Source organism: Manacus candei, unplaced genomic scaffold, assembly GCF_025592945.1.
Source record: "Manacus candei isolate 608988 ecotype Guabito, Panama unplaced genomic scaffold, ASM2559294v1 h1tg000017l, whole genome shotgun sequence".
Lineage (NCBI taxonomy): Eukaryota > Metazoa > Chordata > Aves > Passeriformes > Pipridae > Manacus > Manacus candei.
In genome coordinates, this window is record NW_026138065.1 from 4134646 (window position 1) to 4162254 (window position 27609).

The 27609-nt window shown below is 34.5% G+C and overlaps 1 protein-coding gene across 2 annotated transcripts in view; it reads left to right on the forward strand.

The window, feature by feature from the left end:
* The window catches only part of RYR2 (ryanodine receptor 2), a 389904-nt gene that overhangs the window by 354612 nt on the left and 7683 nt on the right, over positions 1–27609 (forward strand). For both annotated transcript variants that reach the window (XM_051783768.1, XM_051783769.1), the window contains 14 exons: positions 857–985; positions 2405–2509; positions 4853–4934; positions 6011–7314; positions 7699–7763; positions 8754–8901; positions 10455–10541; positions 11372–11590; positions 13702–13832; positions 14496–14538; positions 17310–17443; positions 22599–22659; positions 23873–24019; positions 25560–25694. In XM_051783768.1, coding sequence (XP_051639728.1) covers positions 857–985; positions 2405–2509; positions 4853–4934; positions 6011–7314; positions 7699–7763; positions 8754–8901; positions 10455–10541; positions 11372–11590; positions 13702–13832; positions 14496–14538; positions 17310–17443; positions 22599–22659; positions 23873–24019; positions 25560–25694 — 2790 coding nt within the window. The remainder of the gene's footprint in view (positions 1–856; positions 986–2404; positions 2510–4852; positions 4935–6010; positions 7315–7698; positions 7764–8753; positions 8902–10454; positions 10542–11371; positions 11591–13701; positions 13833–14495; positions 14539–17309; positions 17444–22598; positions 22660–23872; positions 24020–25559; positions 25695–27609) is intronic.

Sequence of the window (27609 nt, forward strand, 5' to 3'; positions counted from 1 at the left end):
AATGTTAATAATTTTTACTTGTAATTTTCATCTTTCTGGAAATCACTGTGGGTGATAATATATTTTGGTATGTTTGTGGGTGTTTTGTTTGTTTATTTTGTTTTTATTTGTTTGTTTGTGGTTTTGTTTGTTTGTTTTTAATTATTGTTTATTTATCTAGTTCCCCTTAGCCATTTATTTATTTGACTTGAGAATTCCAAGCTTTGAAAATGGATGGGGTTTTTTGTGTTTGTTTTTTTTTCTTTTGTTTTGTTTTGTTTGGGTTTTTTTGCATTGCTCCTGTTATCAATGTTGCTTTATATCCTTATGCATTCTGTAGAAGTTGTAGGGACAATACAATGATTTTAATTTCGTTGCTTGCTTTATTGAAACTTTAATAAGCTCGCCTTTAGGGAAGATGGAGAGAGGAATCATGCACACAAAACAACATTTACTCCCACTATTGACTAGGTGTCAAGCATGCAGTAGAAAGAGACATTGTTTAACAAACAACACACAACAGGGCAGTGCTACCGAGCACTCCTTTTCGGAATGCAGGCTGTTGTATTTCTAAGAGCAAGTACCAACAGATCTAATTTTTTATTTAATTTTATTTTGAGGTTTGCTGTGGGGTTTTATAATTATTTATTTCAGTGTATTTGTTTTTCTATTGATTCCCTTGAGATGAAACTACAATTCTTGAAGTAGTACTTTAGAATCGTTTAGGGAGGGGTCATTTGAAGCCTTTATAAGTTAAATACTTTTCCGAACTGGAATGCTATCAAAGTTGTTTTTCTTATCTTGATGAATAACCAGCTAGAGGCAGTTTGACTACATAATCTCTTTGTGCTTTTCGCAACTGTTTTTTTTTTTTTAGGAATCCATTAGTGATTTCTATTGGTATTATTCTGGGAAGGATGTTATTGATGAGCAAGGACAACGAAATTTTTCCAAAGCCATCCAGGTTGCAAAACAAGTATTCAATACTCTTACAGAGTATATCCAGGTAAATTAATTTATTTTGAATTTTATTGATTTGAAAAAAACTATTCATACTTTTGTCATAAAAATATAAAGTAGCTAGATATAACATAGAAATATAAAATAGATGCATTTATGCTTCCACATCAGTGCATTTGTTTATGTAGGAAGTAAAATATTCAAGTGTATATATATCTGTCACTACTCTTTTTCAATCTTAGCAATTTATTAAAAATTAAAATTATTAATAAACATCCTTTGGTTGTTAATAAGATAGTAGAGTTTTGTTTTGTTTTTAATTTGGATTAAACTGCAGTGGTATTACCCACATTAAAAAGTTTTTACTTTTATTCCATTGAGTAACTAGTGTCAGTGCAGATCATAGTTGCTATTTAGTTGATATAACACTAGATAGAGATTTCTGTCATGAATAAGACTGTTTTAAGGCAACAATGCTGTGTTTGAAATGATGAATTCACATGTTGCATTTGAGAATTGTAGAGATGCACTTGAGGTGGACTCAGCAATAAATGAGATTGGGATAATTTCTGTGAAAATAACAATATAGCAGTTCTTCCATGATATCTTAAGAATTCAGTGTAATTTAGTTCTGCATTAGTTCCTCATGTAAATAAGTCAACAATATTACAGTTTGTTTCTGCAAATAATAAGCAGGTTAGAGAGAATTTCATTAGACTATTAGGTGTCTATTATATTGTTTTTATTCAGATGAAGATAATTAATATGAAAATAGTATTTTATAGTTCATGAGGATGAAATGTGATAGAATAGGACTGAATAAATATGAGAAGAGGCAACATATACATGTGTGTATATATATTTAATGTATTTGTATTTCTCAAATCACAAGTAGTGTTTTTATCTGGGAGAACTTTTTTTCTTGCCCTTTGAGGCTCGAAAGATTTTGTATTCCTTCTTTTCAGAAGTTGGAATTCTTTTTAAATATTCTTTAGCATTATCTTCTTCAACAGCTAGAATATGCTGTGAGGAAAAACTCAGGAGACTGATTCTCTAATCCCTCAGGCACATTTTGCATTAACCTTCTATAAAAGTTATTCCTGATTTACAGAAGTACATAGGGAAGAATCAACTTGAAGATTTGTACCCTGTTAGCATTTGTCGTTTAAAGTTGCAAGGAGATACACACTTTATGGTCTTCGATTAGTATATTGAGACTTGTCCAAAACAGAGGCAGAATGATTATTAGGAGTAGGCATTGTTTACAGTTAGTGGTGTTCTTGGATACATAATTCTAGATATGTTTAATTTTTCATAGCAGTTTCTAAAGGACACCCCTAAGCCCCAGACTATGCACTGCTTATGTATCTTCCTTCCTGGTTTTGTTGCATTTCTTGCAAACAAACTCTGGTTTTCTTTTTTGTTTGGCTTTTTTTTTTTTTTCTCTTTTGTTGCCTGAACATAGGGGCCATGTACTGGGAATCAGCAAAGTCTGGCACATAGCAGGCTGTGGGATGCTGTCGTTGGTTTCCTTCATGTGTTTGCCCACATGCAGATGAAGCTGTCTCAGGTATTGTTTTGTTTTACTTTTCCTTTATAAGTTACTAGCATTTTTGTAAAAGAAAAACAAACATATTAATATGTTTGAGTCATTAATAATACCAGTTAGTAGAGGAAATATGAAGAAAAGGGAGAGGTGATAGAATGCAATTGAATTGAGGGAGTAAATTAGAAAACTGTAGTGGATGTGAATGGCGGGCCTGTAATTGGATTGCTGGCCACAGGCACAAAGCAGATTAGATCAAGCTGCAAATGAAGCATATCACTGATATTCAGAAAGAACTCTCAGTTTCAGTCTTTTGTACCAAAATTCTGTCACAATGTTTTCTGAAGTTTTTCATGATCCTTTTACGCAGGACCCATCATCTTCATTGATGAGTCCTGCATTGAACCCTGGTTCATGTTTATTGACTATAGTTCAAACCATCTGCGTCTAAGCTATTTCCACTCTCAGCAGAGATTTAGAGTAGTCAGACTTTATCATGGGTGAATTGCTTTTGAATGTGAGTACTCACTATAGAAATAGTGAAGGGACATCTCAGTCAAACCGGTTTTGCAAAAGTAATGCACTGAATTTTTGCTAAAGTGCATTTAAAATGCCTGTAGAACTTTAAGAATTGAAAAAACAGTCAATATTTTCATAGACCACCATGGTGGCTACTGTGCTTTCTTCCTGTACCACTAAAACAACATGGAAAGAGGTATTTCAGTAGTTACTGACAGGGAGTCAAACACGTGGTAGCTATGTGTTATTTATGAAATATGATGTGGCTTTTGGCAAGATTTCTTTTTAAAGTAATGACAAGTTTGAATTCTCAACTGTGCCCAGAGTGGCTTCACAGCATCTTTTAATTATTGCATCTAGAAAATAATGATACTAATCCTGCCTCTTTAAAGATAGCCAAGCAGCTTTGCACAGGATCCACTGTAGTGTGTGGAGTTACTTACAGTGTTCTGTGGGATGACAGAAGCACAGTCTACTTGAAACGTGTGACAAATAGTGATGATGTCTTTCTCTTGCATGAAGCTCAAGCTCTTGCCGTTTGGAAACTCCTTAAGGGGGCCAGCAGAGTCTTGGGAAATACCAGAATAGACGTGGATTCTTTTGTTAATTTATATTTATTACAGGAATATATGGTGAAGTTTTTCAGATTCTGTTGAAATGCCAGTTTTCAAAGATGTTGAGTGTAACTAAGTGGTTTTTATAAGGAGCTGCCATATGGCTCTTGACTGTAAAAGGGACCTGCCTAGGCTGAGTATTTGTTTTTTTCTTTCAATCATAAGTTTCCAGGTCACTTTTGAACAACATTTGAAACAAGATTTAAAAAGGAACAAAACTAAATCACTGTGTTGTTTGGGTTTTGAGGTATTTTTTTGCATTTTCGTTCTCTAGTCTGGTACTAGGAAGCAATAACACGATAATAGTCATAATTAAGAAATCTCCATAAGGTAGAAAATGAAAGTAAAATTTTCAATCTAAATAAACAAAGATCATCCAGTTTGCAAGTAACTTTTGTAAGTTAAAAGATTTATAATGAAAACTTACAAAACAAAACAATTAGAAATCTTTATTATTTCCAACTTATGCTGTTTTCAATCCAAGATATAAGTTGCCATAAAGTACCTTGATATTTTTGTACCATTCTCTGACGTCCAACCATGCTCAAGTATGCCTTATCAATGGCATGATGCAACAGTCTATTGCTGAGGAAGAAACTAAGTAGTTGAATAAATCCATCCAGATAGGCTCCAGGTTGAAATCATTGGCAAGTGAAATAGTAAACTTGATTTAAAGTCCAATGAGATAAAATTTGTGTAAAAATATATATAATGTATGTCTAAGAATGTTAAATAATAGACCTTTATTAATAAATATTTTTAATTTTTATTTCAACTTTTTTTCTCCCCCAAAAAAGTTCAGTGGCCCATAATGGAACCACTCATTCTGAATTGTGTTACACTTTGAGCTCTGTGTGCTGCTGCTATTACTGTTTTTTACAAGTCTTCATAGCTGTAAATTTGATTACACGAAAAGCAACAATATTTTAGAAGCATCATCTGTGAGCTTGACATACCGAGTTATTGTTTTAAATTTTTTCATCACCTTCAGTTTTCACTTTGCCTTTATTAAATTACTGCCCTCTTAACAGATGATGGTGTAAATGTTTGATCCTGTAAATGTACTGTAAGGAATCAAGCAGTCAAATATATTCTCACTGTATTACCAGTTTTGACACTACTAGCTTCCTAATTTCAAAGTTTCATTTCTACAAGGTGAAATATGTGTGCACATATTTAAATGTCAAAGAAATAAACATATTAATTATATATATATGTTGTGTTCATTATTTAGGATTCCAGTCAAATTGAATTGCTAAAGGAATTGATGGATCTTCAGAAAGATATGGTTGTCATGTTGCTGTCTATGCTGGAAGGTAGTAAAAATTTGAAATCCTCTTTCACAGTTTTTCTAGAACAGTTTTTACCTTTGTGATTTTCTTCATTTGAGAAATAATACTTTATTTTCCTTAAAGTTTTTAATTTTCATGCCTCAGTTGTCAGAAGAGTTTTTACATCTGAAAGTGAATGGGAGATTTAGCTAGTGCAGTTAATATAAATGATATTAATTCTGAATGCCAGAATTGTATAAAATCCAGGGCTAGCAGATTTACTTTCTTTCCATGAACTTGGTTTCTCTTTTGGCTTAGATGAAAAAGTTTTGACTATTTAAGTTGAAATCTCGAGTTCTAGGAAGTGAACGGTTTATCAGTCACTTTAACACCTTTAATATATTGCATTTATTTTGGTATTGCTCTTAGCCATAAAGAACAGGCTTTGATTTGTCTAGTGACTGACTAGGTTCAAGGTCCTGAAATTATGATTCCTCAGGGAATATAACCATTGTGAAGAAATAATACTATTACTTTTAGCTTCTCTACAGTATTAGTGCTTCTAGTGCTAGAGTAACCAGACATACACACAGATGATTCAAAGATCTTTTTTTCCTCTTTGCTTCTTATGTGTATCCCATTATATTTTCTTGAGAGAATGGGAGAGCAGTAAATGCAGCATAGATTGCAGCGTAGCATGCATTGCTGCTGCTTTGCTCATAGGTCACTCAAAAGCAAAGTGAATTCTTAGTACTGTAAGCTGTGCTCCATGAATAACCTGCTGAACCACTCATGCTAATAATGGGACACTAGCTCTGCCTGTGTTGTACTACAGTGAAATTCATAATATGCTGCCCCACTTTTAGTTCTATTTTAGATGTAACAGATGTCTCTCAACAAGCCTTGTTAGCTCTTCCTTTCTGTGACTTTTTTTTCCAATTCTTAGGGTAATGTTATCAGTAAAAGATTTCTGATTTTACTGCTAGCTTCTCATATGAGTGTGTTGTCCAATAGTTTAAAATTTTTAGTCTTTGATTATTTCACTAGTCATTATAATACACTTTTCTTTGATGAAACATTTGCTGCCATCATTATCTCTAATATCCTGTCATCACATCTAGGTAATGTTGTGAATGGAACTATTGGAAAGCAAATGGTCGATATGCTTGTGGAATCGTCGAACAATGTGGAGATGATTCTGAAGTTTTTTGATATGTTCTTAAAATTGAAGGATTTGACTTCCTCTGATGCATTCAAAGAATATGACCCTGATGGTAAAGGGATAATTTCAAAGAGGGATTTTCACAGGGCAATGGAAAGCCATAAGCATTACACCCAGTCTGAAACTGAGTTTCTGCTGTCATGTGCTGAAACAGATGAGAATGAGACTTTGGACTACGAGGAGTTTGTGAAACGATTTCATGAACCTGCAAAAGACATTGGTTTCAATGTTGCTGTTCTCCTGACCAACCTATCAGAGCACATGCCCCATGATACCCGCTTGCAAACCTTTCTTGAACTGTCAGAGAGTGTGCTAAATTACTTTCAGCCTTTCCTTGGACGCATAGAAATCATGGGCAGCGCAAAGCGCATTGAACGAGTTTATTTCGAAATAAGTGAGTCAAGTCGGACTCAGTGGGAGAAACCTCAGGTAAAAGAGTCAAAGAGACAATTTATATTTGATGTTGTAAATGAAGGCGGGGAGAAAGAAAAGATGGAGCTTTTTGTTAACTTCTGTGAGGATACCATCTTTGAAATGCAACTGGCTGCCCAGATCTCTGAGTCAGATCTGAATGAAAGGTCAGCAAATAAAGAGGAGAATGAGAAAGATAACCCTGAGGAAGAAGATCCTAGAATGGGTTTCTTCTCTCTTGTGACCGTGAAGTCAGCATTAGTAGCTCTCAAGTATAATTTAATGACTCTTATGAAAATGCTCAGCATGAAAAGCCTGAAGAAACAGATGAAAAAAGTGAAGAAAATGACCATGAAGGACATGGTCATGGCTTTGTTTTCTTCCTATTGGAGTATTTTGATGGGCTTACTGCATTTTGCTTTTAGTGTTGTCCGGGGCTTCTTTCGCATTATCTGCAGTTTGCTGCTTGGAGGAAGCTTAGTAGAAGGAGCAAAGAAAATCAAGGTGGCTGAACTGTTAGCTAATATGCCAGATCCCACTCAGGATGAGGTGCGTGGGGAAGGAGAAGAAGGGGAGAGAAAGCCAACAGAAGCTGCATTGCCTACAGAAGACTTGACAGATCTGCAAACTTTATCAGAAGAGAGTGATCTACTCTCAGATATATTTGGTTTGGATTTGAAACGAGAAGGTGGACAGTATAAATTAATCCCTCACAATCCAAACGCTGGTTTGAGTGACTTACTGAGCACACCCTCCTTAGCTCCAATGCCTGAGGTACAGGAAAAAATCCAGGTAAACTGTATCTTTTATTTTTGATGTATGTTTCCCTCTTTCATATGTTAGTATAGTCTTGAAATGAAATTTACATCTCTGTTTTTCTGGATTTTCTGACATATTGTTAAGGGAATCACATATCATTACTAGGGCTTACTCTTTCTCATGTCATAAACTTGAATTTCCACAGCCTTCTCTAAGTACATGGTGTTTTGGTTTACTTTTAACTCAGTGTTAAATTGTTTCTTCATTAATGTAAATTGAATTATCATCTTGTCTCAGAGTTTTGGTTGTTTAACAAAATCAAACAGACCGAACATTCTGCCCTCTGGATATTCTTTTAAACTAACTCTGTAGTATATAACAGTGTTTAGACATATTTTTAAACCTGACTTTCTGTAGGAGCAGGTGAAAGAAGATGAAAAGGAAGAGAAAGAGGAAACAAAATCAGAACCTGAAAAAGCAGAGTAGGTATTACTTTAACGTCAGATCTTACAAGGTCACTTCACTGTTGATTGCTCTGCTTGGCTGTGTGAGTTGCAGTGATACCCATATTCTCTGTGAGGAGTGAAGTGCCTGGCACTATTAGCGCCTGAAGCTACTCTGAACATGACAAACTTTCAAGCGAAAGTTTGTCAAGTATATTCTGAGAAGAGAACTAGTTTAGAACATCAGTTATTCTGTTTGTAGAGAGATACGCAGAAATTATTAGTGTAACTTAAAAATTTGACTTCAAATGTACTTCGGTGATCTTTTCATCTGTCATGCTGACAGGTCAAATTAACTTCTAAATAATTCACAGTTCTTCAGATCATGTGTTTGGAGAAGGCAGCCCACTAACTCTGAGTTTCTGTAATGGGATAGCGTGATGATAATCACACATCAGATGCTGACACACTCTTACTTCCATCTCCTTCTGGAGTGGGTACTTATGAATTCATCGGGTGGGCAGAAATAAAAAATTTAAAACTTGAGGCTTGACTTGTAATTGCAAGAAGAACCAAAGTTTTCTGCAGCATTTGTGAGAACCAGATAGTTCAAATGCATGAGGTTGGAGGGGAACACTTAGACATATAGGCATTCATACAGACATACAGCTGTCAGCTTACAGACATTTTGTCACTGCAACTCTTATCTGCACGATTATGAAGCAGACCCTTTGGTAATAAGGTTGGCAGATTCTTGATTACCTGCCTCTGCCAGTTAGCATTCTCACTTCAAGGTACCAAAGCAACAAATTTATCTGCAGAGTTAAACAGACTGTCACTCTTGCCAGTGCTTTGGACTGAAGAGGGATACATCTCATGTGCGTGAACTGCATGACTCATCACTGGGCCTCATTAAAAGATGAAATAGCCTATTTCAGTGTGTGATTTTAATTTTGTGTTTAGCAACTTTACTAACTTATTAACTTTTTTTGACTTGACATACTATTTTGGCTTCTTTTGTATCCTAAGAGGAGAAGATGGAGAAAAAGAAGAAAAAGCTAAGGAAGACAAAGGGAAACAGAAATTAAGACAACTTCATACACACAGATATGGAGAACCAGAAGTTCAGGAATCAGTCTTCTGGAAGAATATCATTGCGTACCAACAGAAGCTTCTTGTAAGCTGTTCTCTAGATTATGTGTTTAGCTGTTGGCAGAGACATGTACCAACATATTATTCTACCAATCTAAAGACAAACAGCATCTGAAAGACCACATTTTTCTATCCACCATCATCCATAAAAAGAACATAAAGCAAAGATTTAATGGAAATGTTAGAGAAAAGAAACACACAAATAGTATAGAAGATACTAATTCTTAGGCAGAGAATTATTTTCCCAAACTCAGACCTTCAGAGATGCCTGTACATCATTAGAAAACATCCATGCATTTTTCTGGGAATAAAATTCCTGAATTTTTACAGCAACTAATGAGCCTGTAGGATTTCTCCTTTCCTGAGAGACAACTCTGGGAAGTTACAAGCTCTCCTATAAAAAGAATTGCCTAAGATACAATGCTTAACCTAAACCAAATAAGGAAAGATGTTACAGATTTTTTTCTTTGTGAAATAACAAGTCAATATTTGTCAAACTTCTCAAAACCTGTAGAAAATAAGACTAATTAAATAGTAAAACTGCATATGAGAGTCTCTAAGTGAAATATGATATCCGTGAGTTAACTGTAGAACTGTTTAAAATCTATGCTTTTATTAGCTAGTAGATTCCATGCATATTCACTGAGGCTAGTGTGAAATGCAGAGCAAAAAGAAATACACTTTTGCTATTTATCTAGTAGATAATTGTTTAGGTACAGCCTACTTGTAACATGAGTAATATAGCAAAACTACAAAACTGTAGTCACAATCTTATTAGGAAATTAGGTGTTTAAATTTTGCTTTTGAACTGAGATTAATTTTTTTAAGGCTAGTCACATAGGAGTCATGCAAATTTGACTTGATTTTTTTTTCTAATAGTCTTGTTTAATATTTCACGAATAGTCATCTATAATTAGGGCTGAAAAATTGAGGAATTCCTATGGGAGAGTTAAAGCATTCACAATGTCTACTGTAAAGGATTGTGAATTGTCAGGAATGGAAATGGCACATTTCTGCAATCCTTTTGATTGCATCATAATGTCAGAGAAACTTTCTACTCACAGTACATAGGTCACAGATGAATTTTTGCTGACCTGGTAAAAATCCATTTGATTTTGGAATAGGAAGACTTAAAATAAACTTATATGCAGATATTTTTATTTCTTGGTAATAATTTACCATATGAATGAAAAATGAGCTGCAGGGAAAATGGAGACTTCTGTATTACTATTACATTACTATTACATTGTGATGTCTCTACGTTGTCTCCACGTGTATTGAGAGGACAATGAAAAAGATGTAAGAGGCAATTAAAAATCCTTTATCCTTTCTGCAAGGAGTGAAACAAAAGGTCCTTTATCCATTATTGTAATGTGGAGTAGGAGAGAATTTGTACATCACTCAAAATGTTTGTTGAGGGTTTTTTTGTTTGTTTAGATTCTTTAAAAATACTTAAAATTCCATTAAAAAGTTCTGTAGGGAAAAAAAACACAAAAAAACCCCCTCCATGCAAGAACCTAATAATTATGACTGAATCTTTATTAGTCAAAGTTTATTTATGTTCTGTTCTATTTTCAGAATTATTTTGCCCGAAACTTTTACAACATGAGGATGTTGGCGTTATTTGTTGCTTTTGCCATCAACTTTATCCTGCTTTTCTATAAGGTAAATATTTCAAAATATTACTTTTCAAGTAGCACAATGGAAACCATTCGGATTTTGTAGGCAATATGCCATGGTAAAACTGCCTAACCTAACAGATTAAATACCTGCTTCATCCTACCACTTCAGAAATCTAGAGGAGAGCCGAAGTGCTTGTGTGAAGTAAGAAGAGACTTCCAGTACACAAATATCTATTTACAAAGTTCTGTGCTGCAACAAAGCAGCAGGCTGTAAGGCATACCCATGCCTCAGATGTTCCATTTCACAGTACAGTGAACCAGCCAAGCCGAGCCTTCATTGGCAACTTAAACTAATCCATGTCAGTTGAGATGTTTTCTTGTGCTGTTGTGCTCTCCTGAAGGGGTGTGTACAACAAGAAGTCACATCATGTCAAGCTGCCTAGAATATCACTGATTTTGTCAAGACTTTCAGTATCATTAATACAGCTCTAGAGTCTGTGAATTCGAATCAGTTTCTGGCAGAGCCCTGAAGATAAAGACTACATGTGGGATTGTCAGGAATTGACTGGATTTCTTCTAAGAGGGCTGTGCCCTTGAATTTGAGGTGATAAAATTTAGCATGGGCCAAATTTGCTACAATGGATAGACAGTGGAAAAAAAAAGAAAAGAAAAAGCATACTATCACAGGCTGGTGTAACAAGATAAAAAGGTCTCACTAAGGTATTCTTTCTGGATGTTTTTATGCAAAAAAAGTCTTACAATTGTGTTGTCCTTGGTATCATTGTTTTCAGCTATACTACTTAGCTTGTATTACTGTAAAACTCATATCAAAGAAAATACAGTTGCAATATTAAAATTAAGTGATTTAAACAGGTCTCCACATCTGCTGTGACAGAAGAAAAGGAACTTCCTGTGGTATCTGATGGTGAAAGTACAAAGTTGAACATCCTGGAAAGTGATGATGAGAGGGTCATTGCAGTGCATTATGTCCTGGAAGAAAGCAGTGGCTACATGGAGCCCACGCTGCGGATTTTGGCCATCCTACACACAGTCATCTCATTCTTCTGTATCATAGGGTATTACTGTTTGAAAGTAAGAAAAAACTGAACTTTTCTTTTGTATTCTAGGTCCAAACTCTTTTATCTGTTGAATGGTATAAATTGAAACAAAGTCATAGCAACCTTGCTGAAGCAGAGAGGGAAATCATGTAAAGAAATCATATTTTGTTAGTGTAATGTAAACAGAAATTGATATGTGTTTTCAGGAAGTTACATACCAGTCTGATCTGCTGTAATTGTCTGGCTGACAACAGTAACTTCTATCAAAAGCTGCTTGAGTCTGTCAAAGACAAGGTGTGAATGCACATGGCCAGAGGAAGCTACATGACAGTATTTGTATTACTAGTCTGTCATCTGGGTTTTTTGGAAAGCATGCAGCATTTTGGCCTATTGCTGCTGCATATTGTGGCTATACAAAATGTCTACTTTTCATACACACACACTCTGGTGGTAGTGTTTTGTCAGGAGCTTAAGCATCTTTTGAGGAATATCTTGCTGAAGATTTCTGTTAGGAATGTGAAAAATAAAGATGTGATTTTTTTTTTTGCAAAATGCTTATTGTTGTTTAGGAAAACCAAATGCCATAAATCTCTGAACCTGGGAGAAATATATATGGATGTAGTTCCCCCATTTTTACACTCTTCCAAGGCATAAGCTATAGGTCAAAGTGCAGGATAGTGCTAAATTAAATGGACCTCTGCTATGACCCAGTATGGCTGCTAATTTGTCCTTATAATATCTTATGTGGTCCATGATATTTTTACTTTCCTCTTTTAATCGATAATACTTTTTCTATGCTAAAGACATGATCAGCATTTTTAGTTCATATTACTGCATTACAACTCTACCTTAAGTGTCCCTGCAGACCACTAAATACTACAATGTTTTCTTGTTGCATTGGTCGCCTTGAAATATGAAAGCTTAGACTTCTGGGTTTTGAGATGTTCTCTTCTCCCACCCCATATGTTTTGAGCTTTTTTCTACTATGACTTTTTATGCTACTTTGCCACATTTTTTTTCAAACTACATTTATTCTCTGATTAGAAGGGAAAAACATTGTTATAATTATTTGTCATAATGAATTGTCTTCTTTCTAATTCTGAAACTCTGAAGAAAAGTCCAGATATGGTTTCAATCTCTGTCTTTGAAGATTTTGAAATCTAAAATCTTCATAACTGCAGGCCTGTATGTGATAGGTTTACTTAAGAAGATTGCTCAACATGAAATCCACTACATTTTTCTCATTTAACTATTGGAAAATAGTGTTGGAACATTTTCATTGTACCTAATGTAATCATCACATTGCTTGAGTAGTCCTAATTTTATTATTACCATTTTAGTATACTCATGTCCACTCTTGAATAGTATTACAGTCAAGGTGGGTAATGGAGGGTGAGTTCATTCTGGGAACCTGTGAAATAGTTCCAGGGAAGAGTAGGGTTTATTTTTTGTTGATAACAGATTTCTAAGAAAAATCCACTCTGCTGGGACCGCTATTTAAATCTACCTTCTCAGATTGTACTTTTGAATGTCATCCTGCTGATGAAAGAGAGTTGTGGGTAAAGCCTGATCCTTACTGGTTAGGTCTCTCAGCTGCTGACAAATCAAGTCTATGGAATGTGAATGTGATTTTTCTTTTTTGCTGCTTACAGTCTTTCTTTCTCTCTGCTGTGAAACCACTTTATTTCCTACTGTAAAACCTCAAGAAATCTTTAACAAATAAAAGGCAAAATCTGGCATCTCTGGATGTCAAAATGAAATCCAAAAGTGTGATCCCAAGTCAATTTTGGAACTAGACTTTCTAAGAATTTTTAAAAAGATATTATTTTAACTCTCTTTTCACTTGAATAACTGTAATCCCTCCATAGCTATTTTTATTTAAAGGATCCTTTTTCAGGGATTTTGGCCACCTTTTTATGACTGTTTGTTACACTGCAGTTTAATGATTCTGAACGACCTAATCCTCGTGCATCAATACGTTTTCCATGTTGTAGGCAATTGTCAAGCTTTTAATTTTTTTAAATACTGTTTTTACTTTGTTCAGTTTTCATACTTAACTTTTCATAACAACCAGATTTTCTTAAAAGTTTGCAGGCATGTCAGTGCATTTTAAATAATTCCTGTAAATTTTTTTTTTAACTGCAGGTTCCACTGGTTATTTTTAAGAGAGAAAAGGAAGTGGCAAGGAAATTGGAATTTGATGGGCTATATATAACTGAGCAGCCATCAGAAGATGATATTAAGGGACAGTGGGATAGGCTCGTAATCAACACACAGTGAGTTTTTACTTACTCTGTCTCATTATAGCCTTGCAAGGAATTGTTCTTCCATTTCCACAATTATATACTTGATCATCCAGCTTGTCTGAAATAAACAATTTTTAGGGACATATTTCTAGCAAGGATATACAAAAATATACAAAATGTGTCAGGCACCTGTTAGGCTAATGTTTACTAGTATTTTTAGTATTACTGTTTAGTCTTATTAATTCCTAGATTTTTGCTTTAAAATTATTTTTGTTTCATAAAAGACAAAAAAATGCACTGAGTTTTCTTTTGGCAAACACAGTGATAGTGACTCTGTATTGCTGTCAGCTCGAGAGTGAACTGTGCTTTGCATCCTTTCAGTGTCTCTTGAAGGCTCTCTTTTAGGAGCGTATTTAAAGTTCTGACTCTCTGCCTGATGGGGCTGGGAGATGTAACTCTTTAGAACCCTGTCTGCAGGCATTGCCTCTGCTGCTCTTCTCAAGCTACATTTACATGGTAGGCTGAAAACCATTTGACAACTTTCATTCTGGCAGCTTCACAAATGACTAGCTGGTGATAGGCACTACAAAGAGCCTCTTAGAAACAAGCTATGTAATTTTTACGGTCTCTTAGTAACTACCACACCTTCTCATGGTTGTCTAAAATGTAATCTTGTTTATCTGTGTTTTTCAGGTCTTTTCCAAATAACTACTGGGACAAATTTGTGAAAAGAAAGGTAAGACTTACTTTTAAAAACATGTATGAAGGTAAAATAAAATTCTAATGCATATTTCTTTTCATGTTTGAAGAAATGTGTACTACAGTTTGAAATATAACTTCAGTTCAGTGTAAATTTTGACGTTTACCATTTTAAAATGAACAGAATTCCTTTTTCACCTCATTCTTACAACTGCTTTTGACTGGTTTGGGTAATTATTCTTTCAAACTTTTTCTGCATACAGTTTGCTGTATAAAACTAGATTTCAAATACAGTCATGAAGTTATGTGAAGAATTTCTGTATACACTTGTATGCTTATTGAAAATTGTGTAAAATGTTTTGTCTATGTGTATTTATGTATTCACTTTCATACGCAAACAATAGAGAGTCCCTCACCCAATAGATTAGAAAGGAATTAATAAGAAGACAGGACAGATTGAGTTATTTAGGCACAGGGCATAGTCAGACAACTGTACTTACCAGAAAGGTATATACATGCATCTGGCCCTTTTTGTCCCTTGCCACTCTGTTTTCCCACACTTTTGCCTCCCCAAATCACTGAAATTCATCCCTTTCTCCACCTTTGCTTCCTCCTTATAACAACTCATTTATGGGATACATAATGTGTACATCGCTTGGCAGTAATCCTCTTAGTCTGAAAGGCTATCCTGGAGAGTTACTACCAATGACTCATCTTGGTGGGTTTCAGATTTGGAATACTGGGTCTCAGGCTCTCCTGGGACAGCCCTGGGAGGGATCAGGCAGAGTGTCCATTCATTTGGTGTCTGCAGTTTGGGCTCCTGCCTGCTGTTGTGCCCCTGTACTCCTCAGGCTCGAGTAAATGGGCCTTTAATGGGCTGATGGCCCTGGGACTAACTGGGCAAGATATTCTTAGGACTCTTCCCCAACCATTGTGTCTCTGTGGTCCTCTGTGGGTGTGCAGGTGAGCTTTTATCACATAACCTAACAATCTCTCTCTCAAAAAATCCTCTCTGAGCAGAGACTCATTGCTTACAAAGGCTATTTCAAATGTTTTCTCAGCTTACTCTGAAGAAATAAATCCAATATTTGTACCATAGCTTACAGCAAGAATACATGTATTAGTGTGTTTTGTCACAATTGAAAAAGAGGATTTTCATGTTGCTGGATTGGATTTACCCCTCCTTCACAATATTTAATGCCAATCTTGTGTCATACTTTTGGAAACATGTTTTTCTTAATGCCCTTAGCTCTTCTGCTTTGTAACAGTCTTAGGCCAACCTGATAAAAAATTCCTTTGAATTGTGTATTCATTTTGCTGTTGAAACTTTTTTTCATATTTTAAGTTGTTATATACAGATTTCTATCTGTCTGTCTAAGCAAAGAGGAGGGAGTACCTTAGACAGAGTACTCCAGAAATAAAATAAAATTCTACATTGCTTCTGTCAAGGTACTAGGTCAAGGAAGGCTCCAACTGAAAGGAAAGGAGGATGGTTTTGAATTGTGTGGAAGATTTGGTACTTTATCTTTGGCTGAGGAACTACTCTGTGTAGATTTAAGTACCTTCAAATAACCCTATTTTGCAAAGAATTTTTTCTTTTATATATATTTGTACCCTAATGCCCAGCTGGAAGAATAATCCCCAGTCATGAAGCACTACTTTTGGGCATGTTACAAAGAAGGCTTGCCTCTAAAAATCTCCAAAAATATCAATAAAGATTTAAAACATTGCTTATTTGAAAGCTGGTAAACTACCACCTCACTTTCAGGAGTCACTCAGTTACAATCTTATTATTCAAAATTTTGTATTTCTTTGAGTATTCTTTTTAAAATGAGAAGAGACACGTAATATTTAGGAAGGAGCTCTGTGTTCAGTGAGAACAAGAGCAAGTAAATGTTCATTTCCAGACAAATTTTTTTTTAAACATGTTAAATTTTGTAAGAAAGAGATGGGGGGTAGTTTGAATCCCCTGAAAATAATTTTTAACTGTAACTCTATGTTCAAGATCTTTAGATTCCTCCATATTTTATGTATATTATAGTTTTATTGCATTATTAACTAATAAAAATAATCATAAAAGGATTCAATTGAGCTAGTTTATAAGAGGGGACATTTTTCATTTTCTTAAGTGTTAAAAGACAAAAAAAATTAACATTATCAAGATATTTGGGTTATTAAAAAACCTATTTAAGCAGAATAAATATGGTGGGGTTTTTTTTCTTGAAACTAGTAACTAGTAAGGATCAATTACTATCTTTGAGAAATCTTATTTAATCAGAGCTTTTCACGTAGCTAGGATATTCAAACTATCTCCTTTCTGTGTGACCTCACAGTGTATTTTTTTTTCCTGTCGGTGATGATATAGATTTAGTTATTCTCCTGCTGCTAGATACCTTTCCTCTTCCTGTTTTTGTTAAATGAGTAGAAACATCTTATCTTTGATACATCTTTTGCCCAGAGAGGTTGTGAAGTCTCCCTCACTGGAGATATTCAAGAACTGCCTAGACACAATCCTGTGCCATGTGCTCTAGGATGACCTTGCTTGAGCAGGGAGGTTGGACGAGATGACCCACAGTGGTCCCTTTCAGCCTGACCCATTCTGTGATTCTGTGACACCCACCTCTTGAGCCTATTGAATTGATTGCAATTGAGCAGAAAAAAAAATTATTACTAACTTGTGTGATAAGCAGATGGAAACAAACAGATGAAAAATATCATGTATTTAAACCTCTTGTCTTCAGAACCAGACTTAATAACAGCTCATCTACCCAACTGATGACTATTCTTGAATATTGCTTCTGATTTTAGGTCATGGATAAATATGGTGAGTTCTATGGCCGTGACAGAATCAGTGAGTTACTAGGAATGGACAAAGCTGCTCTCGATTTTAGTGATGCTCGAGAAAAGAAGAAACCAAAGAAAGATAGCTCCTTTTCTGCTGTGTAAGCATTTACCTCCAGTTTGTGTGATTGTTTTTTGTTTCGTTGGTTGGTTTGTTCTTTTCTTTATTTGTAAGTAAAAATCAAGCATTCAAGGTTTGTCATTCAGACAAAACACATTCATTGCTCATTTATGTGTATCTATATAAGATAATTCTTATGTTGAATGATATAGTGAATTTATTTCATTATAGACAACATATCTACAGGATTCCTCTGTTTTTTGTTTATGAAGATTTAGTTTAGTGCACAGCTGCTTGAATATTGCAACATTCCCACTGTTTTGATAGTGTCATTATGACTGGGCTGGAAACCCCTTTTCACCGTTCTCTCAGTTCAGCTCTGCTGGAAAGAATGGACAAAATTGGCACTCCGTGTTCTGATTATAAAGAAATTAAGGAATAAATTTAAGTGCTAGTGAACAGTAAAATCTAGGAATTGGGTGATTAGTATTCACATCCTTTTATAATTTTTTTTCCCTAAACAGTAGATTTGCTTATCGTTTGAGAGACAGACATGAAGAAAAGCCCCTAGACATTCAGAGTAATAAGTTTTCCTTCATAGGGCAGGGACATCCTCAGTTTTTGTAAAGCACTGCAAAAATGTTTTTTTCCAGTTCTGTGTTATAAAAAAGGTATTCAACTAGCTAGAACATATTTTAACAGGTGGAATTTTAGTGCTACAGAGATTTTTATGTAAGAGTTTATTTATAGCTTTCTTTAAAAGCATCATTTTATCTATGGGTTTGCAAGGATTGTGAGAAGTAGACAGTCAGACCACTGGTAGATTAGAATTGTACTGAAGCAAGGACTGCTTTTATAAAGATGGATCTTTTATCCATCTTTAAAAAAGATAGATATTAATTAACCTGGAGTCTAACTGGGCAGTCAATCAGGTGCAGTGATAAGGCTCAAGGACTCTGGCATTTCAGTACTAAGTGAAATTTATTATTGTGGCAGAAGTATTTTGCAGAATACTTCCTTACATACTCTTTTATGCTGCTGGATTATAGTAGGAGCCATGCTTGAGTTTAGGGGGAAAAAAAAGAAAATATTACTTTTATTATTGGTATAAAACCAAAATAAAACTACTTTCCCTTCCCTGTCTGTTCATGACTCATATGAGGGAAAAAAATTGAAATAATGTTTCTGAGAAAACAGACCAGACTGAAACAGTTGGAGAAAGCTGATGAAATACTTAATTTAAGAATCATGCCTGAAGCATGCCTGGGTTTTTTTACATTTCTAACATCTTTTCCATGTTATATATGGTTAAAAAAAATTACGACCTCATACATCTTTCATGTTCTCCCTGGAGAAATCATTCTGTACTTATAAGAGATTAATATGTTGTTGGAAATAAACAACTATGACAGAAACAGAACCATTTGCATAAAAATATATGCTTTAGAAAAGTACATTTATCCACTTTTTAACAGTTTCTGAAATTAACACTAATGAACCTACTCAAATTTACACATGTTCCAGATTCAACATTTGAAATTTATTTGCAGTGCAATGAAGAGAGAGGTGGGAAAAGCTCTGGAGTTGAACCCTTACTTACTGTGATACTTTGGGAATAAAATAGAGATCCAGGTATGACCTGGATCCAGGTTACAGCTCTAGAAGGGCTGTAATTCTACATATGCCAGGAGGAGGTGGTGCAGACTGAGGCCAGACCTGATACCCGTGTCACCCACAACATAGAAGGGAATTGCAGTGTGTAGCACTTTCATTCCCCATACAAGTGAACAGGTTTTTCTTCTGTCTCCTTGACCCCTAGTTCCTACGGCTTCTCCCCTTTTCCTTTGGGAAAATAACCTGGGATTCCCATCCGTCTTTCTGCAAGGGACTTAAAGCACTCTACTTGCAGGCGACCATGATTCGTCAGAAGCTCCTGCCCATCCTATTGTTATACTGCATTAAAAAAATCCACAGTGTACTGACTCTGGAAGAGCCATCCAGCTAATGGATGCAGTCTTGAGTATTTTTAAAGTATATTTATTCAAATATGTAAATATATATTTAAATATATAAATAATTATTTCAATATATTTTAGTATTATTTAAATATAGCCAACTAAGGAGTTGGAGCAGTAAAGTTGGAGCTTTAGTGTGGAGTAGACAGTAAAGACAGTTAAATTTTGCACACTGAGCTTGAGACAGCGGTGCTGTTTTTCCATTAATTTAGTTGCTTTTTTGGATGGTGTTAAACTAGATGCATGGTGGATGAAGTATATTTGGGAGAATAATATGGAAGCCACAAACATGAAAGTTAATTATCATACGTGCCATTGTGAGTATTACCTCCCTGTCCCTTTACCTTTCTAACTGCTGTTGTTTCTGTGGTCTTTAGTCTAGTCAGGGTCAGTACAAGAGGCAGATATGGCTCAAGCATCTGCAGCAAGCAGTGACATAAGGCTAATTTGGGGGGAAAATAAGTGGGGCTTCTATCAAATGCTCACATGGTAGAAGAATTCTTCCACTTTCAAGAGTAGAAAAAATGTAAATAATTTTCTCCTGGAAGATCTAAGTTAAACCATATCATAAATGTGAAGTGTACAAAGAATGAGGGCAGCTGGCCTCAGAATGTGAAAGAAGTTAAAAGGTCTTATTCTTCTTTGCCATAAGAAACAATAACCTGGGTTTTCAAAAGATTCTGGACTGGGTAACTTCGTTGTTAGTAATATAGTATCTTGGAGAGCAATGTTTTCTCTGGAAAACTAGTAGACCTCCCTCAGGTGACAGTCTGCCTCTTGCCCATAACGGCTAGTGAAAAAGTAAGGAATTTTAGCTGCAGTAGTTTTTACAATTGGAATCTCAAGATTTATACCTGCTATAGTGTCACTCTGGGATTAACAATGTTGAGGGAAGAAGTCAAATAAAAATACATTGACTAAAATTCATCCAATACTAACTAATGATGTTCCAAAGGAAATTTGAAACCAGATGTTACTTTTTAATTCACAACTGTAGAGCTTAAGTTTTATATGACATCATATTCTTTAAAGTCTTTGAGCTACTTGATCAAGATAGTGAGCATAAATAAACAGGAAAATGCAGTATTATGCATATTATTATTGCTTTGCTGTTCAGATCAGATTTCTTTTTAAAAATAATGATATAAAAAATTAATGGTGCCTGCCTTTTTTCATATAGGTCAATATTCACATTATTTTTAGGACCTCTAAAGCTATTGCTATTTGTAAACTATAAATCATCAAATTAAATTGACTAGAGATGAGCTCCCCGGTGTTGGGAGGGTGGTTTTCATTTCATGAGAGAGTATCCTGCTTGTCCATAAGCAGTTCTGTCCATCACGTTTCATACATAACACAAATAGAATTATGAATAGGTGGACTTTAGTAACAAGATTATGCTTGGCATTAGGAATGAGTGGTATTGGGTCAGAATAAAGTAAGAGGTTCACTTGCTACAATAATATTTTCAGAAATAAATATCAAGTTGTTTTGCATTTTTTTATCATCTGATTATGATATTTAACAAAATTTGGATGAGAAACTCTTCTTAACATTGATTGAATGCTGTTTTTCAATTACAGTAGCTCCACTTATATATATATATATATGGTGCTTATACTATTACACAAGAGTAAAAAGACTGTAAAAGACTGGAATCTTTTGCTTCTAAAATGTATCCATAAAAATGCTGGGGTTTTTTTTGTTTTATGAAAGATTAAATACTGTTACATGTAATACAAGAAGGAATTCGGTACTTCAGTTGCAAAGAATTCCTTGAGAGTGTAATATTCAAATAAAACTATTATTTTTATGTGGTCGGTGACTCTGGCTATACAGGTAAGAATTTTGGAAAACAGATAGACGAGGATTTAACTCTTGGTATTTCATCTAAGGCCTCAGGTGAACATCTGGCACAGAAGGCAGCTGTGTGACATCTGCCAGCAGTGTTTCTACTTGCTTAGTCATTGTCAGGAGCTCATCTCTTTCAGAAGCATTGAATCACTCACATTTTAAGGATAAAAGTAGAACAGATGACATGTTTCATTCTATTACTTGTATATGTTCTTCAGTTGTGATCCAGGTTTAGAATATTTTTGTGTCACTATAATACAGATGATCCAAACCTTTTCTAAAAGAAAATATCAAAAACTAAAGAGGACAAGATATAGTTTATAGCAAAAATGGTATACATCTTGTTTGCTAAGTTAATTGTATTACTTCTCTATAGAGGGACAAAAAATTTATTTGTGCTATTAGAGTAAGCAGAGAATAATACGTAAAGGTATTAATTAAAGGAATACAAGGGAAAAATTTTGAGAACATGGTTTACATTATTAGTCTATACAATATAAAAGTTTATTCAAGAGAGGAGAGCAGTAGAAGAGGGTAACTGGCTAATATAACAAAGCAAACACTGTGGAAGAAACTGGGAGCCCAGCAGCCCCAGAGTGGCCTCACCAGTGCTGAGTTAGAGGAGAAGCATCACCTCCCTTGACCTGCTGGCAGTGCAACTCCTCCTGGAGGACAGGGTACCATTAGCCTTTTTTGCAGTGAGGGTGCATTGCTGACTTAGGTTCAACTTGCAGTCCACCAGAGCCTCAGGTCCTTTTCTGCAAAAGCTTTCAGTATATATCTCCTTTTTATTCGCATTTATTCCTGAATAAATAAGTGACAAAAGCAAAGGAAAAAAGCTCTGAGATTCATTTGACTTAAATTTGTCTGTCTTTAATATCATCTAATTGTGTCACCCAAGGTAGGCTGTCATAACTCAGGTAAAGAATTGGCATTTTGTGGGGCAAATTCTGTGACCTTTTTTGACAACTACTTTACACTTGGATGGGTCCCTTAAAAAAAAGTACAATCTCTTTTTCTCCCTGGGTTATAAAGACAGTTCATTTCACTTGCATGTATGTGCTAACATTGTAGAAATCAATCAGCATTAGGTCTGATGAATCCAAAACAGTATTTATGAATTTGATTTTCAGAATTATTTTTTTTGACAGATCCATTCCAGGGTAAAAGTGTGAATTAGAACAAGGTTCTGATATATTTCAGCTTTGGAGAAATAGATCAGCTGTTGCCTCCTCTTGTGTGACAGTGCACTTTCTACAGATTGTGTTGCATATTTTCTGATTGTGTTTTTACTACAAAATGCAATTTTATTATGTATTTTTACAGGCTGAATTCCATTGATGTGAAGTATCAGATGTGGAAATTAGGAGTTGTTTTCACTGATAATGTAAGTTTCTCACTATATACATATATGCATTTTCATTTTCTAAAAAGCAATATACACTTGCTAACACAAAGAGTTTCAATGGGAGGTATGAAATACTCTGGATTATACTTATTTTACTACATGAAGAAAATCTTGGAAGCTTAAAAAGACATTGTCAAAATATTTTCACAGTAACATTGGTAGTAGTCTATAGAACCTCAGCCAATTCCTGCCCCCCTTCTGATAAGCTTTATTAGAAACAATAAGCAAACACTGCATTATACAATTAGAAAACTGACTATATAAATGCTAATTGCCATTTCTCATATTGTTCATAAATTTTATGAACGCTTGAATATTCCTGGAGTACAGTCAGATCAGTATAGTTAATGTATCTGGAATTGCTAAATTTGTATCACTGAGACTGATAGTAATATGTGCCATCAGTTGGCAGATTATTTTAATAATTTAAAAAAGGGAGTCTGGTTTGATTGTTAAGTATTATGATTATTGCTTGCCTAACAGCTTATTTTGTTGGTCAGAAAGATGATTGTGGAAAAAAACAATTTTGGAACTAGGATTGATGGAGAATGAGAGTGTAATCAGACTGTACTCAGGAAAAGTGAACAATAAAGTCTCCAAGTCTAGAGACAGAATGATCTGTAAACAGTTAGTGTTTGTTTTTTCCTAAGGAACAGACTGTAATTTCTTTTATAAATATGTACTTGTCTTTAAATCCAATAAAAATTAATTGATAGAGGAAAAGATGAAGTTTACATTTGTGGTAATAGTAAACTACTTAAGTAATATTTATATGTTTAAAATTTCTTTTGTTCTTGCAGAGTCCTATCATTTGTCATTAACTACCTTAGAGCAGAAATATTTTAATTTAATTATTTAGAAATTATTAAAAAAAAATTAAAGCAGGAAAACATTTTTACAATAGAAACAATTAAAAATAAGGGTTTAACAATTTCAAAATGAGTTTTTAAAATTTTAATTTAGAATTTCTCAATTTTGCCCATGTTTTTTGGACTCTGTATTTGAGTATTTAATATTTTTGCACAAAGAGAAAATTCTCAAAGATCTCTAGAAAATTCTATGTTAAAAAAGAACTGTTTTCTATTTAAAGAAGAGCACATTTGAGAAAATTCTACCTTTCGTTAGTGTTTTGAATTAAGTTAAAGATGAAAACCATGAGTTTTATTTTGAATATACTTGTTTTTTCTGTTAGTCTTTCCTTTACCTAGCGTGGTACATGACCATGTCAGTCCTTGGTCATTACAACAATTTTTTCTTTGCTGCTCATCTCCTTGACATTGCAATGGGATTCAAGACATTACGAACTATCCTGTCATCAGTGACCCACAATGGCAAACAGGTATCAACTTCATCTCCTTTCAGCTTTATTACTTAAGGAGTATATAGGGAAGATCACTTCATGACTTAATTCGGGTGCTCTGCAGATTGACGACAGAATTGTTCTTTTATCATGAACTCTAGAACTTGAGCTGGTGAGGAAACTAGCCAATGGGGTTTATAATCATGAGAAAACAGGACTGGGATGTATGACAGTTTCTAACTGTTATGAGCACTGTTGCTATTTAAATTCTTTTCAGGATTCATCTAAAGAAATGTCCACTTGAGATCCAATTACTCGTCTATTAGAGGACTGTTTGAGAAACTCAGCTCTCGGATGTTAAGAAATCTTTTCCAAGAAACCATAGAATCTGGAATTGCATTTCTGGTTTAAATAAAAAAAAAATTAACTAAGGCATTTCATCTGCTGAGATCTACTGTAGAAATGGCATTTAATGTAACTTGAGACTAGGTGTTCCTCAAGGCTGATGGCCTTACCATTTCAAAGGAATTTTGTAAACAATTTCGAATTATGAAAAAGCCATCCTTGATCTGATCAGAAGATCTTCCAGCAAGGCAACTAATATAATTCTTATTCAAGTGAGCTGGGAATGATAACATAAAGGTTTTCTCTGTTGTGTATACATGCTGTTGTAATGAGACAAAACTTCAGTTCTGACTTTATAAAATGTAGGTGCTTTAGAAGTCTTGTAAAAAGTGTCATTTCTAAATTTATCAGTAGCAAGTTATTTTTCATGTTTTTTAATTTTATTCCCTTTTATTTTAAGCAAGTTTGATACTAAAAAAACATAAAATCATTAGCAATGTTTTTTTTTTAATGCAGAGGATGATTGTTTTAATTTAATTTTGTCTTCAAATGCACTGTCCTTGTCAACATTTTTAAGAAGTAATACACATTTAAATGGACACAGTTTATATTTCAAAATAGCTGGTGAAGCACATGACATATAGAAGACAAGTATAAACTCACTGTATAAACAGTATAAATTGTTGTTTTGATTTATGTGACAAACTTCAGTTGCATTTGCAGAATAAAAATTGTGTTTTGAAAAAGTTACAGCAATCAACACACTGCATTCATTCCATATTAAAGAACAGATTTTTTTAAATTCTTTGTTCAGATTTCTTAAAAGAACAAAAAAGCAAAACAAATCAGACTGCGCCTGAAAAAAGTGAAGTATTTTACCTATTTAAAATAGTCCTGAAGTTTTAGCAAATTACCTATAAAGTAAGGGAGCATTACTTGTGAAAAAGAACTTTTTAGATCTGGGAGCTACACAAGAGAAGTATCAGTTTATAGGATGCTGAAGTTCCTTTACACCTGCTTTCCATAAAACTCAAAGTGAAATCTGAATGATGCTGCATATGAGCAGTGTGGTCCTTGCTGCTACTTTTCTGAGGTAGATATTAAAATACTAGGAACCGTTTGGTTTATATGTGATTTTATAGATGTAAAAATTTTTTTTCCATATTAAATTAGTTGAAATACTGAATTGCATGTATATAATAGGTTATATCCATTGTATAATTTTGTCTTCCAGCTTGTCCTAACAGTGGGATTACTGGCAGTAGTAGTATACTTGTATACAGTGGTGGCATTCAATTTTTTCCGCAAGTTCTATAATAAGAGTGAAGATGGTGATATGCCGGACATGAAATGTGATGATATGCTAACAGTAAGTCTTATTTTGCTTTCTGGATTTTTTCTTAAAATGTTTTGCTTTTTCCTGACCTTCTGTAATTCCTATTCATACAGTTGTATCATTAGCCACCAAGCGGGAAAGTTTATAATTGAAGGCAAAGGAACAAATGTAATGAACATCCCTAACAACTAGCATGTGCTAAATGAACATCCATAGTAACTGTGTGTGCTAAACAAACACATCTATAAAGGAACAGAAGAAACGTGATACTGTACTTTGCTATGGTTTCTCAGAAAACACAAACCAACTATAAACTGCAAAGCTGAGCTGAGCTGTTAAAGGGCTGTACTTCTAAACCCTGAGATTCTAGAGGCCATTCAGGGAAGAGAGTCAGTTATAGGCAAGGACTTTCATAAGTAATGCAGGTACCGAAATGCTTGTTTAAGCTTGGAAATCCATCAGTTTCTCTTAGCATGAGTTGCCATGATTATCTTCAATGGGTAATTCTGTTACTGAAACCTCTCATGTGCCCAGAAGCGCTGAAAATTATTTTGTACTTACTGGGACAGTGCCAGGCTTTGGAGTCATGGATGGTAGGTAAAGTAGAGCTTAGACCATAAAGAATTTCTAAGAGGCCTTGTACTTAATATCCCTCTAAAAGCAATCATGTACAACGATGTTAAATATATTTCAGTATGTTATGCAATATGAATCACTTCCAGGGAGTCAACAACATTTAAAAGCTGAATGAATAGATAAACTATTGAAGCAGAATAGTACATCTATATTTTTGGTTTGGGACATTCAGTACAATGAAAATATAGATAAACTGGAGTATAACTCAATGGAGGCCTATTAAATTTTCAGGTGCTGGAGCACTTGCTGTGGAAAGAGAGACTGAGGGAATTGGGCTTGTTTGGGCTGGAGAAGAGAAAGCTTCAGAGTGGAGTGGAGTGTAAGAGCAACTCCCAGTACCTGCACAGGGTTTATTGGGAAAAGAAGTTCAGACTCTTAATGGGAAGTGCATGGTAGAAGACCATGAACATAAAGTGGGAAAATATGTTCTGACTGAAGTGAGCCAAGCAATGGATCTGATTGCTCAGAGAGATTATAACATCCTCAGGAGGCTGTAGTGACCTGACTGTATAAAGCCCAGAGCAATTTTGTCTGGCATTATAGTGGACCCTTCTTGGTGGAGACTTCATGAAGTCCTTCTGACCTGACCTACTCTGTAATGCTCTGAAAATACACAGATCTAAAGGCCATAGTATTGTACAGGAATGAGTTAGAATAACATGTGATATGCTATAAAATCAGGGTTGTCTTTTGTAAAAACAGTAAGATTTGCATTGGGATGTTAAAAAAAAAGTAGAGAGAATATATAATTATTTTAAAAATAGAAAAATAATTTTTAAAACTTTTAAAATAATTAACACTATGTTTGCTCATTAAGTTAATTATTACCTTTCAGTGGTGGAATATAAACTATCTCTAGAAATTGCTGGATTTTTCAGCCAATGGTTGCTTAGTATTGCATGTTACTATATCAATTTCTTACGAAATGGATTTTGAGGATACTGTGGCATAGAAATAAAAGAATGGATTTTTTGTTTGATTAGGTTTTAGGAGTTAGTTATTGTCATTACTATTTTTTGATAAGGAGTGAGAACCCTGGACCTGTAGTTTGCAAACGTACTTAAAGCAAAAGAACCAATCCCCTGCTCTACACCTCTAGAGAGTGATATCATAATTTTTTATTAAATTATAATGCGATAAACTGGAAATTTTATATTAGCATCCCACATCATAACTATACTGAGAGACCTATTATACCATTTTTCAGATGATAGTTTCACAATATTCTCAGATATTTTCAGTCATTAGCCTGTTATCTGCACGAGCATTCACAAAAATTTTTTGTTTGGTTGGGTTTTTTGGTTTTGTTTTA